The following is a 14093-nucleotide window of genomic DNA, read 5'->3' as shown; positions in this document are numbered from 1 at the left end:
AGAAGTTTACCATTTAACTTTTCTAGACCTCCATGTGCTTGCTTGTAAAATGGACAAATTGATTCCCAGCCCTCTTGGGTTCCACTTGTAAGGAGTCAGAACCTATTGTCAGTATTTCACAAAACCTGATATAAGTAATTTTATTGCTTTTTATGTTTTATTACATATTTTTGGTTAATAAGATATAAGCATTTATATTAATAAAAAAATTTTTTACATTAAAAAAATCGTTTATTTTAGAGAGAGGGGAGAGAGAGTGCATGCGCTGGGAGAGAGGGAGAGAATTTGTAAGCAGAAACAACCCCCTGCCCCCCACCACCACAATGAGTGCAGAGCCTGGCACAGGGCTTGATCCCAGGACCCATGAATCACCAGCTAAGCCGAAACAAAGAGTCGGATGCTTAACTGACTGAGCCACACAGGTGCCATAGTAGATTTAATATTTGAAGACCGTGGAAGGAAAGGGAAGTTTTTTAAAGGAAGGCTCTTGATGATAGCATTACTAATCACTGAAGTCTCCTAGGTCTCTTCTAAAATGGCATCAATCCTGAAAGCTATAGTGTTAGAAATCTTTTTTGTGGTCATCAATAATGTTTTTTTCCATTGGTGATATTAATCACTATGTTACATCTTTCTCTTTGCTAGAACCAGTTTTCTTTCTCTCTCCATTCAAAATACTTTGCTTCCAAGCAGTGTTTTTATGTGCCTACATAAAAACAAAATCTTAGAATATATCGGTTGCTTTTAATATTCCACAATTAAAACAGGCAAGGCCTTTTTTCCTTTTTTCTTTTTTCTTTTTTTTTTCCCATTGGAATGTTTTAAATAGCTAGGGGCTTTTTCCTTCATTTCTAAACAATCTCAGGTTTTGTTTTTTGGGTTTTTTTTTTTTTTAACCTGTCCTAATTTTTTGGCTTCAGTTATTGTGACTTCACAGCAGTGTTATGAGCTTTTCCTTTCTTTACCAAAAAAGAGAGAGAGAAGAAAAGAAGGAAAAAAAATTGCAGTAGTGTTATTTATAAGTTTATGAATTATGGCAATAGAAACAAATTTCTTGGCTATAAAATATTTTCAGGCTTTATGTATATTGTAGACCAATCGGATAATAGTGACTCAGAACTATTCCTGTTACAGTTATTCCTATAATCCTGTTATGTGTTTTTCTTTATTCTTACCAAATTTGAGGGATTGTATATTATACCACTGAGTGTGTGTAATAAAACATAAGCATCTTTTTCACTGAAATACTAAATACCATTGTACAAGTGATTATATGAATCTAGTACTCACATAGCTAAATTATGACTTAATGGCTGGTTTAGCTCTTTGTATGTGCGTAAAGACATGGATTAAGTGTATATTAATTAAGGTGATCATAGTTCTGTAGTATTGTTTAAAATTCCCATTGTCGTCTTATTTTTTCCTACGTCATGATTCTCTTGAGTTTATTACAACAGAATCCATTACTTAAGAGCTGTTGAAGAATGGGGTTTGGGAGGTTGGTTAGGAGAGAAGTAAGGGACATGAATTAAAGCAACCAGACTGGCTTGCTTTCTTGTTAACATATAATGAAAATTAAAATTACAATTATTTATTTACTATCCATGAGGGAGGTTTTTTAAAGGAAGGTTCCTTTTTGGTGGTAACATTAGTAATCCCCAAAGTCTCCTAGTTCTTTCTAAGACTGATAAGATGGGGTATGTCCCTGGTCATGGCGTAATATAGTTGTGGGATGGCATCTTCATAAAAAAAAGCTGACTATCATCTAAATTAATGTTTTTTAAAACTATAAGTTATGACCCAACACATTGGTCAGGAAATTAAAATACCTGGGGTCATCATGAGCATTTAAAAAAAATACAAATAGAATATAGTAGAATAGAAAATACCAGAGTATATCTAAAATGTTTATTTACCAATTGTATCTATAATTTATGTCCAGTAAATTGTTTATGTACAGCATGATACTTGGTATTTTAGAATTTTGCAAAGTACTATGGAAACTGACATGAAGAAGCATTGACTTTACTTGGAGGAAAAGAAAGGGATTGTGGAAAAGCCTCCAGAAGAAGTAAAATTTAAATTGGATCTTTGAAAATGTGGGGCATTTCCACATGCTCTTGGAGGAGCATTTTGGGGATAACAGTGGTAGAGGACTTGGAGTACAGTATTCCAAGGAAACACCTATCCATATGCATTGTGACATCAAAATACATGACATATGGGGGGTGAGGAGGATTATAGTCTGCTGAGCTGGAGTTAAGAGAGTAAGGATTCAGTTATTATTATAGAAAAAATTGAAGAATATTATGTTTTATTCATATGTGGAGATTTTAGACTTCAGTATTTGAGGTATAACAATTTCAGGTAATAAGAATTCCAGATAAAAGCAGAACAAAAAAATTCATGTAATATAACAAAATTAACTATCCTGAGTCACTTAGGGTTGTTCAATTTTCTTATAAACTTACTTTGTATTTCAAATAACACTGAGGTCCATAATTTGAATTGGCAAGCTTGTGACATTGCAAGATAAGTATACAAAAAATAAATGTATTCTAAAACACTGACTTTATCAAGAATTATTCTTCAGTCCCAAAGCAATATAATAGCTTTGTTATTCTGAAGATAGCTTATAGTTCTGAAATAACTTTTCTAAAAGTAAAAAATATATATATAAGTGAAATATATATATGAAAACTAAGAAAAGTTTTGTTAACCCTATAGCTCTTTGAGGGACATACAGGTGCTTTGAAAGTTTTTGAGTAGTTATTGGAAATTTTTATCAAATATTTTATTTTCTGAGAACTTACAGCATTAAACATATATTATTAAAGTAATAATTTGTTCTCATTCAGACCCACTTGATTTATTGGCATGAATAGAAATTGAAATTTATTGTCAAAATAGGTTTTCATCAGCATTTATAAAATTACCTAGAAATGTTCATTTTTATTTTTTGTAAGTATATTTGTAGATTTTAATTCATAGGCTAAAGTATATTTTTATATATACACATTTACCTTTTTCCAGGTTCTATGCTGCCCCCATATGTTTGAGATTTTTGGATATATGACTCTAGAAAACTGAGCTGTCGCTGAAGCATAGTTTGGACACTTGGTGTCAAAAGCAGTGTTTCTCATCCTTTTTAAACTTGTTGATAAGTATTAAATGCTTTTGCTAAGTTTAAAAATCTCACACCATAACTATTGGGAATATTGAATTTTTTTTTTTTCCAAATTACATGCTTTTACTCCCCTCCTACCAACCAGGGATTTTCCCTCACATGCTCTTCTAGATAGCCTTGTCCTTAAGGAAGAAAATAGTTCAAAAAAATAGCTGACTACCCCTGGTAATGATTTCTCCTCTATTTCTGTATGGGAACTTGGATTACTAGAGAAGTTTTTCCTACATGTTCATTAAGTCAGTCAGTCATTCAGGAAATATGGGTCGAGCCTACTGTATATAAGTTCTTATAATTACAAAAATGATGATGATAGGGGCGCCTGGGTGGCTCAGTGGGTTAAGCCTCTGCCTTCGGCTCAGGTCATGATCTCAGGGTCCTGGGATCGAGCCCCGCATCGGGCTCTCTGCTCAGCGGGGAGCCTGCTTCCTCCTCTCTCTCTGTCTGCCCGCCTCTCTGCCTGCTTGTGATCTCTGTCAAATAAATAAATAAAATCTTTAAAAAAAAAAATGATGATGATAATCCACACAAAAGTTTATAGGTGAATGTTAATAGCATAATTTATATAGTGCAAAAATTAGAAACAGTTCAGATGTCTATCAGCTGATGAATATTTAAACAAAATGTGGTGTATCCACCCAACAAAGTATAATTCAGCAATAAAAGGACCAACTACTGATACGTGATACATAGTGGATGAACCTCAAAATCATGCTAAGAAGGCAGGCAGATGCAAAAGACAGCATACTGTATGATTCCTTTATAAGAGTGTTCAGAAAAGGCAACTGTGTAGAAACAGAGAGCAGATCAGTGGTTACCTAGGGCTGCGAGGTGGGAGGTGAGGATTGACAGCCAGTGGCCCTGACAGAAGTGTATGGGATGTTGGAAATGTTCTAAAATTGGATGGTGCTGATGACTGTACAACTCTACAAATTTACTAAAAATTAACAAACTATGCTTACCATGGGTAAACGCTATGCTATGTTAAGTATACCTGAAAAAGCTATTAAAATTTTTTTCACCATTAAAAAATGAAGATTTTTTTGCCCTCAGAGAGAAGCATTGGTTCAGAGAGCTCTCAACAGTCAATGAAACAAACATATAAACAAAGAATTATATTCAGTGTGCTTTGTATGTGTGTTTGTGACCTCATGAGTGTCCAATGGAGGGAGTTTCAAGGTGTGGCTGAGAGTTTTTAGGCAAGAAAGACTTTACATAGAAAACAATATTTGAGATTAGCTTTGTAAAATGAGTAAGGAGTTTGCCAGATGGGAAGGTATTTGTTTCCTGGCTTACTGCTAGCACATAGGAAGTAGTGGTTCTTTCTTTCCATTTTTTGGACTTCTTTCATTTTTAATATCCATAAAAATAATTACAAAATATATGTATTGACAACTGGCTAAGGAAGGTAAACAAATAGCAAATTCATATATTAGTCTTTTAATAAAAGTTGATCATTTGTATTATTTTCTAGGTTTTGGGTCTTGCTAATTACCTAAGGTTTCTAATCAGCAAAGTAATTTCTAGTTGATCTTGGATAAATTATCACATTCTTTCATTAAATATGTGTTTGTATTTGTGTATATTATTTTTTCAAATGGCTTTTAAGTGGTGAGGACATAAATAGTCAAGTTGTTAATAGAACAGAAGTGTTAAATATATCTTTTGGTCTAGGAGCATCATGAAAAAATTACACAATCACTAAGTGCACCGTGAACTAAGAAAGAACCAAAAAGTTCTACATTGTTTTTGATCAGAAGGACAATAAGATGAACAATTTTGCAATAGAAATGCTTAACTTCTATAAAAAGAACTTCCAAGATTCATTCTGCCTTTTCAGTGTTAGATTTGAAAATAGGTGAATTGTTCTCTTTCTTACAATATGGAAGACTAGGAAGAAATTCTGAATACCTCTCACTACAAAACACTAAAATGCTACCTAAAATATGCAAAATTATTAGATACAAAATAAAATACATGGTTAATATAGCTAAAGACCTGAAAAAAAGTATCAAAACCATGCACAAAAAAGAAACTATCAAAATTGACTTTTTGAAATAACCAATTAGAGGGACATCTGGGTGGCTGAGTGGGTTAAGTATCTGCTCAGGTCATGGTCTCAGGGTCCTGGGATCAGCTGGCGCCATACTCCCTGCTCAGAGGAGGGAGTCCACTTCTCCCTCTTCCCCCACTTGTGCTCTCTCACTCGCTCTCTCAAATAAATAAATAAAATCTTAAAAATAGCCAATTAGAACTTTTCAAGTGAAAATATAATCACTGAAATTAATATCTTAACTACTTAAACCTGTGAATTAGGTAGAGATTAAGAGAAAGTTTATACACTTGAACATAGAGCTGGAGTAGTTACCCAGAATGCAACAAAAAGAGATAGAGAGGAAATATAAGCTATGAAAAGAGCAACAAGTTTAAGAGGCCATAGTTGGTGTCTGTGATTTGCTTTTTCCACTAGCTGTTTCCTATTCCTTTGCCCTCAGCTGGAAGCCAAACTGGCTGGGGTTCTTTACTGGATGGGATGACCCAAACTTTAATTACTGAAGGGTCTGAATCCTTAATAATTCTTTTCTTTGATTTCTATAGTTTTCCATTAACTTTCATTACTTGTCATGGAAAAACTAGGATGTGTTCCAGAGAGTCTCCTGGGTTATGGACACAGTCCTCCTTACTCCTATTGTGTACCAAAAACTCACTTTCCCCTTGGTAATTAAGATCAATAACTAACCAGTAAGTAACCTCTTTGCCTACTAGTTCAGTGGTATGATGAGTCCAAAATGGCATGACTGCCAGATGGCAGTCTCATTTTCCAGTTCAGTAGAATCATTGTTGTATTCCTCTGAAAGAAGCATTTTCCGCTAAGAACTAAACAATAGGCAGAGTTCAAGTTGCAAATTGGAAAGCAAAAATTAAGTGAGTGTTTTTTGGTTATAGTAGGGAGAGGAGCCACTCCCACTTTGATTCCTTGATTCCTAGACTCTGTGTTTTGGCTGTGTTTGTAAAAGCACCAATAAACATAATGGTCTTAATACTGCATCCTGTAAGACAGAACCCAGTTCTTATAAAGTGTTGTCTCCCAACTCACTTTGTTAAGTCTCTCTTTAGGCCAGCAATTTCTGGGTATGTGGTAAGACCTTATTATTCCATGGATATCCTTATTGCTTTACAACCTTTCCTGGGAAATGAGTTTCCTGATCAGAAACAAAGCTGTGTAGAATACCATGAAAATGGATAAGGCATTCCAGTTGATAGTGGTGCTAGCCAGGAACATTATGAGCAGGGAATGTACAACCATATCAAGAATACATTTATTCCAGAGAGGACGGATCTCTGCCCCCTGCTTAAAAGAAGACATCTAATGCATTCACCCTGCCACTAGGTGGCTGACCAGAATTAATAGGGAATGGTGCCATTTCTGGGGCTCAAAGACCATGCAGGTGTCTGTTGCCAGATGAGAAGCTGCATTATTAGTTACATAGTTGCATACAAGGTGCTACAGGCTCTGTTGATTTGTTCCAGTGGTGATACCACATCTAGAAAAATAGCTGCCATCAGAGTGACCACTATGCTATGAATTTACTATTATTAAATTTACTATAAATTTGCTATAAAATTTAAATTTAATTTAAATTTACTATAATCCACAGTCATTTTTCAAGATCCATCCAATTTCTGCACAGACTAGACAGATAAATTAAATGGGGATGTGATAGATGTTAATATCTCTGAATCTTTCAAGTCTCTGGTGATGGCACTAACCTCTGGAGTTCCCCTAGGGATGTGCTTTTGCTTCTTGGTTATTATCTTGATAGGGAGAAGTTCTAGAAACTTCCATTAGTCCTTCTTACAATAATAGCTCATACCTCTGGGTCACAGTCAATGTGGAGATTTCTACAAGTGTTCTGGTGTCTCTACTCCAATTTTATATTCTGGAACAGAGAAAGCAATCATAATGTGAGTCTGGGGACCAACTGGGCTAATATTTCATCTGTCACCTGAACAGTATAGACTTCCATTTGACTGCTGAACCAAGTGGCATTTGGAGTCTTAGAAATTTGAATCAGTTCAGAAGTACACAGTAGGGATAATTCTGGTTGATTCTAAGAACCCTTCCTCCATAGTGTGTTCTCTACCTTCTCCTAGTTACTCAATCAAACATCTACCTAGGTGTTGTTATGAAGGGATTTTTGCAGCTGTAATTAAGGTCACAAATCAGTTGACTTTAAGAATGGGAGATTATCCCAGGTGAGCCTGACCTACTCACATGAGCCCTGAACTGTTCCTGAGGAGAGAGATTCAAATCATGAATATTCACAAGGTTGTACAACCATCACCATTATATAATTCTAGAACATTTCCATCACCTCCAGAAGACTCCATACCCATTAGCAGTCACTCCCCATTCTTCCTGCCTCCTAGATCCTGGCAACCACTAATCTTTCTCTCTCTGGATTTGCCTGTTCCAGACATTTCATATAAATGGAATAATAATAAAACAATATGCAGCATTTTGTGTCCAGCTTCTTTCACTTACCATGATTTCTTTAAGACTCATTCATGTTGTATTATATACCAGTACTTCATTCTTTTTTATGAATTTAGGTTGTATCTTTTTTATGAATTTAGATTGTATTCTACTATTGTGATTACAAATTCATGTATATGTACAAGTTTTTCTGTGAACGTATATACCTAAGAGTGAAATTGCTGGATCTTAATGTAACTAACTGTGGTTAACTTTTTGCAAATTGACAAACTGTTTTCCAAATTATAATGTGGTGGTACCATTTTGCCTTCTCACTCTTGTGGCTTTTTAGATTCTATGTCTTCATCTGTAAAAACAAAGGGTAAACTTGATTTTTTGCAGGGAGGGAAATGTGAGATAGAAAGGTAGAATGAAATGTTATACCAAAATACTTTTTTCCTATCCAGTACTAAATATTACATGTAACATGTAACATTTTTTTCCTAGAAATTTTAGGGAAACAGACCAGAATAAACAGTAAGAAATCAAAAGTCAGTGAGAACTTTACCAGTTTTTTTTATCTTGATGATTAGAAATTTTTTTGTTTGTTTGTTTTTATAGAAAAGCTTGCAGAGGCTCAGCGCAGGTTTGCTACACTTCAGAATGAGCTTCAGTCATCACTGGATGCACAGAAAGAGAGCACTGGTGTTACTACACTGCGACAGCGCAGGAAGCCAGTCTTCCATTTGTCCCATGAGGAACGTGTCCAACATAGGAATATTAAAGACCTTAAACTGGCCTTCAGCGAGTTCTACCTCAGTCTTATCCTGCTGCAGAACTATCAGGTACTTAGAGTCTTATCCTGGAGATTGGAACCTTCAAATAATTGAGAAGTTTGGAATTAACCTTGAACGATACTATTGGGCCAATCCAAAAAGGGAAATCTTTAGCATGTCACTATTTTGTAGGTTCTTAATGTGATGTCAGATGTTCTTACTGGCTAAAAACCACATATCAAAGGTAGCAAAGTAGTGTTAATAAGATTTCTATTTTTGAAGACCAGTTTTCTAAAGCCTTTTGTGCAGTATACATGAGTAACACTTGATTCATGGTTTACTTCCTATTTTTAGAGACATCTCTAGTAGTAGTACGTAGGAATAAGAAATTATATATGTCCATCCAGCCACTGCTGGCTATGTAAGAGCTTTACATTCCTCCAAGCCTATAACAAAATTTCCACAAAGACAATTAGACAGTTAATTTTCCTGAAACTAACACTAATAATATAAAAGATGCTAACTTTACAGCTTTGCCACTGAGAATCCTTCCATTGTATTATCCACATACTATAATATAACTCTATTAAAATCTGTGTGGAATTACTGGATCACTCTATTGTATACCTGAGACTAATATAATACTGTATATTAACTACATTAGAATGAAAATAAAAATTTTTTTAAAAGTAAAAAATGTCTTCTGAAAGAAATTAGGTCTCAGCAAGCAAGTATGGAGACTCGATATCTAGGCTATTGTGATGTGTCACTTAACATTTGTAAAATCCAATCTGAAAAGCTGAATTACCATGTACACTAAATTATGGAAATAGAAAGCATTTCTAATTCATTTCTAATCCTTTACATATTTGTTTAGATATTTAAATCTATGATGAATTTATTGAAAAACAGATTATTTGTTCAGAAATAAACTTTTAAATAGGCAGAAGCATCTGATCTTTAAAGAGACCTTATATACTATTCTTTTTCCATATTCTTATTGTGATTAGTACTGATAATCAGTGGTTATATAAAACATATAAAAAACAAAAGGTTATACAATGAAAGTATTCTAAGGGTAAATATTGGAGTTTTAAAATAAAAAGTCATTATAGTCTTATATCTGCAGTAATCTAAGTTGTTAACGCATGTACTTATTTCCCTCTCTTTCCCTGTCATAATTCTACCTTCTTTGGTAATTTAATATATTATCATTCAAAGAAGAACCCTGTTGGAAAATAATTTTAGAAGAATAGTAAATATACAATGGGAAATTCCTTTCCTTTGAAATTTATCTGTAGCTTTGCAATTTATATTTAAAAGAAGTAAAAATATATTTCTTCTTTCTTATAATGCTATAAAACATTAACATTTCATATTTCATTGATTATGCTTGTGTGTTTCAGAGAAATACCCTTGTTAAATTTTTTTATTAACTTTCCCAGAAGCTTTTGCTTGGGGTCACTATAACAAGCTCCTTGGGAAAACAAAAATAATTGTTAATTATAAAGGTTCTGTTCTATTCTCTATTCTTTAAGGCTGGCTGTTCCATAAGAATATATATTGAGAGTGAGAAGAATGGAAAATTAATTGAAAGCAGTCTCTAAACCACAGTGTATGCACCCCTAGGAGAATTTAATATGATTTCTTAAATTATGAGACAGAAATGATAAACAAATTAGCAAGCAAGCAAAATCTAATTTGGAGTAAATGCTCAATTTGTTTACTGATAGGGATATGTGATCAATAAATTTGGGAGATCTCTGGTTTTTAAAGAACTATACAAATCTACAGTTTCTTGCTTTTTTGCATGTATCAAAGAATAACAATTTGAGAATGTAGAAAAGTATAGTATTTTGATATTGTAGAAATGGAGGAAGAGTGCAAGCTCCTATCCATTATCAGCCAAACCCTGTATGTATGATAAGTGTTACTCTTTTTGCACTCCCATCTCCAAACTGAGAATGGATGGAAGCGAAATGAAATTAAAAGAAACAGATGATCTTCCATTTTCTATGCTGGTTCATACATGCTTGCATAGTAGGGGGGAAATACATAGCAATACCAGTCCTTCAAAAAACAAAGAACTATAAATATATTCAGTGTATGATAAATCCAAAATATTTTTCTGATTGTATCCTTTTGATCATGAAGCAAAATAATATAAATTAACCTTTTTGAGAATAATTGAAAAACTTTTCCATAAGAAAATGGAAATAAAAATGTTTTGATTTTAAGACTTCCATTAATTTACTTGAAATAGAAATCATAGGGTTCATAATTTAGGGTTTCTTTTATTGCTGATGGCATACTACCTTGAAATAAATAGATGCAATAAGAAAGAAGAATCTTTTTTTTTTTTTTTAAAGATGTATTTATTTGAGGGAGAGAGAATGTAGTGGGGAAGGGGAGTAGGAGAGGGAGAGAGAGAGTCTCAAGCAGACTCCTCACTGGACTCGGTCTCACTACCCTGAGATCAATACCTGAGCTGAAACCAAGAATCAGTTGCTTAACCAACCGACCCAAGGAAGAAGAGTCTTAACCTTTTGGTAGTAAATGCTTATATGAAAGCATTGCCATTTCCCTCAGTACTCAGTCATCAGTCAGCTCATCAATGCATAGTGCTTATTATTTTTCTTCATTTATGATGGTGGAAATTATAGTAGTTTTTCTCATTTCTTTCTGTAGAATCTGAATTTTACAGGGTTTCGAAAAATCCTCAAAAAGCATGACAAAATCCTGGAAACTTCTCGTGGAGCAGATTGGCGAGTGGCTCATGTTGAAGTGGCCCCATTTTATACGTGCAAGAAAATCAACCAGCTCATCTCTGAAACTGAGGTATAGTAATCTCACTTATGTACTACCTATTTTCAATAGCATTAATGTCTTATTTTTAATGAAATAATTCTTCATCTGTAGTCTCCTTTTGTAATTTGTTGCTAGCTTTGAATACAATGTTCTTAACTCATGAGTTTTGTCTTTTGCTTTGTCAGTATATGTGCTGCGGAAGCGAGCACTTTGCTTTGTCAGTATACATTCATCAAGAAGTTATCAGAATACCATGTATATAAATGGTTCAGAATTGTTTATGTCTTACTCGAGATTAGTATAACCTGTGTCAAAATTGAATGTGTCTTTCTAGGCTGTAGTGACTAATGAACTTGAAGATGGTGACCGACAAAAAGCTATGAAGCGTTTACGTGTCCCTCCTTTAGGAGCTGCTCAGGTTAGTATTTCTTTCAGTTGTTTGGTTTTGCCTATTTAATCAACACAATCTGTTTAGTTGATAAAACATACTAGTTTCATTACTTTCAAAAATATGTCAGGGGCGCCTGGGTGGTTTGTTTAGTTAAGCGTCCAGCTCATGATTTTGACTTAGGTCATGATCGCAGGGTTGTGAGATTGAGCCCCATATCCCGCGCGCGCTCTCTCTCTCTCCCTCTCCCTCTGCCTTCCAACCCTGCTCTCTCTCTCTCCTTTAAAAAAAAAAAAAAAAAGAGCCAGCCAAATTTTAAAAGTAGTTATTACTACTGTTATTTTGTTTTTAAAAAATTCCATGCCGGGTCTTACTTCATGATGAATTGTAATGTCTTCCCACCTTTCTCTTCTTATGCTGTATTCCTTCTCTTGTTTATTCTTATTGACATGCTAACTTCTTGGCCTCCCCAAATTATAAAGATGAGATACTTATTTCATGTTACAGTCACCAAATGATTGTGATTAGGTATTTAATGATACGGGGTGGGAAGATTCAAGTTTGCTGGGCTACTACAAAACTTCATCCAAAATGCCACAGTTACATCAAAAAAAAAAAACAAAACAAAACTATTAAGTGACAGTAATTACACTAGAAACATTAAAGTGACATATTCTGTTTCATAAAATAAGTCTCAGTAAACTTAAAAGGATTTAAATCATAGAATAAGTTCTCTGAGCGCAGTGGACTGGAAATCAAGAACAAAAAGAGCTTCCTTATCCTAATAAAAGGTATTTATGAAAAAACCTATAACTAATATCATACTTAATAGTGAAACTCTGAATACCTTCTCCCTTACTAGGACAAAAAGAGGATATTCATTCTTACCACTTTTTTATTCAACATTGTACCACAGATTCTAGCCAGTGCAGTAGGATAGGGAAAAGAAATAAAAGGCATTCATGTTAGAAACAAAGAACTAAAACTCTGGTGGAGGTTTTGCTCATGACATGCTAATTTACATAGAAAAATCCAGTGAATCATTAGAATAGCTGCTAGAACTAATAAGTGAGTTTAACATGGTTGCAGGCTATAAGACCATAAACAAAGTAAACTGAATTTCTATGTGCCATTCAGAACAATTAAAAAAAAAATGGGTGCCTAGGTGTCTCAGGTCATGATTCTGGAGTCCCAGGATTGAGTCCCACATCAGGCTCCCTGCTCAGCAGGTAGTCTGCTTCTCCCTCTGGGCTTCACCCTGCTTGTGCTCTGTCTTGCTCTTTCTCTCTCAAATAAATTTTTAAAAATCTTAAAAAAAATTTTTTTAATTTCTTTTTTTTTAAGGATTTTATTTATTCACTTTGACAGAGAGAGAGCACAAGCAGGGGGAGCAGCAGAGGAAGGGAGAGAAGCAGGCTTCCTGCTGACCAGGGAGCCTGGTGCGGGACTCAATCCCAGAACCCTGGGATCATGACCTGAGCCAAAGGCAGACACCTAATCAACTGAGCCACTCAGGCACCCCAGAATAAAACATTTTTAAATGCTATTTATAATTGAAATATGTAAGGATAGATCTGACAAAAGATGTATAAGATCTTTACATTGAAAACTATAAAATACTGCTGAGAGAAATTAAAAGAGACAGATGCATGAGAGATATATCATATTCATGGGTTAGAAAACCCAGTACTTCAAAGTTATCATTTCTTCCTAAATTGATCCATAGATATAATACAGTCCAGCTCAAAATCTCAACAAGGCTTTATATTTATTATACAAGTTTATAACTGGTTAGCAAATTTAAAAATTTATATAGAGTTAAAAAGGACCAAGAAAAAACAAAAAAACTTTGCAACAACTTAGTTGAAAGATTGACACTACCTTGTATCAAACTTACTAAAACTACAGTAATCAAGACAGTGTGGTATTAATGTCGAGAAAAGTAATAGATGAGTGAAACAGAATAAAAAGTTCAAAAATAGACCAATAAATATATGGTCAATTAATTTAATATAAAGACAGTTCAGGGAAAAGGGTAGTCTTTTCAACAAATGGTGCTGGAGCAATTGACTTCCATGTGCAAAGAAAAGAAAACAACTTCCACACATCTTTCACATCATATACAAAATTAATTTTAGGTATACCATAGACTTAAGTGAAAACCTGAAAGTACACATTTTTGAAGAAGATACAGGAAAAAGTCCATCATGATGACTGGTTTATGCAAAGATTTCTAAGAAATAAAACCAAAAACTCCTCATCAAAATTTAGAACTTCTGCTCTTCGGAAGACAATATTAAGAGGATGAAAAGAAAAGCAACAGACTAGGAAAGAAATAGAACAGATAAAATATATAAATATAAGAACTTCAGTACTCAAAAATAAGAAAACAACCAGCTTAAAAGTGGGCAAGAGATCTAAACAATCAAAGAGGTATGTGTAGCAAGTAAACATGTGAAT

General features: G+C 34.1%; 1 protein-coding gene across 1 annotated transcript in view; it reads left to right on the top strand.

The window, feature by feature from the left end:
• The window catches only part of XPR1 (xenotropic and polytropic retrovirus receptor 1), a 234545-nt gene that overhangs the window by 153681 nt on the left and 66771 nt on the right, over positions 1–14093 (top strand). Inside the window, exons 4-6 of the mRNA XM_080824449.1 lie at positions 8283–8506; positions 11126–11275; positions 11580–11663. Of these exons, the coding sequence (XP_080680575.1) occupies positions 8283–8506; positions 11126–11275; positions 11580–11663 (458 nt within the window). The remainder of the gene's footprint in view (positions 1–8282; positions 8507–11125; positions 11276–11579; positions 11664–14093) is intronic.

This window comes from Martes martes (assembly GCF_963455335.1).
Source record: "Martes martes genome assembly, chromosome: 15".
Taxonomy (NCBI): Eukaryota; Metazoa; Chordata; class Mammalia; order Carnivora; family Mustelidae; genus Martes; species Martes martes.
The sequence above is the reverse complement of the archived record's forward strand: the minus strand, read 5'-3'. Positions and strand labels throughout refer to the sequence as shown.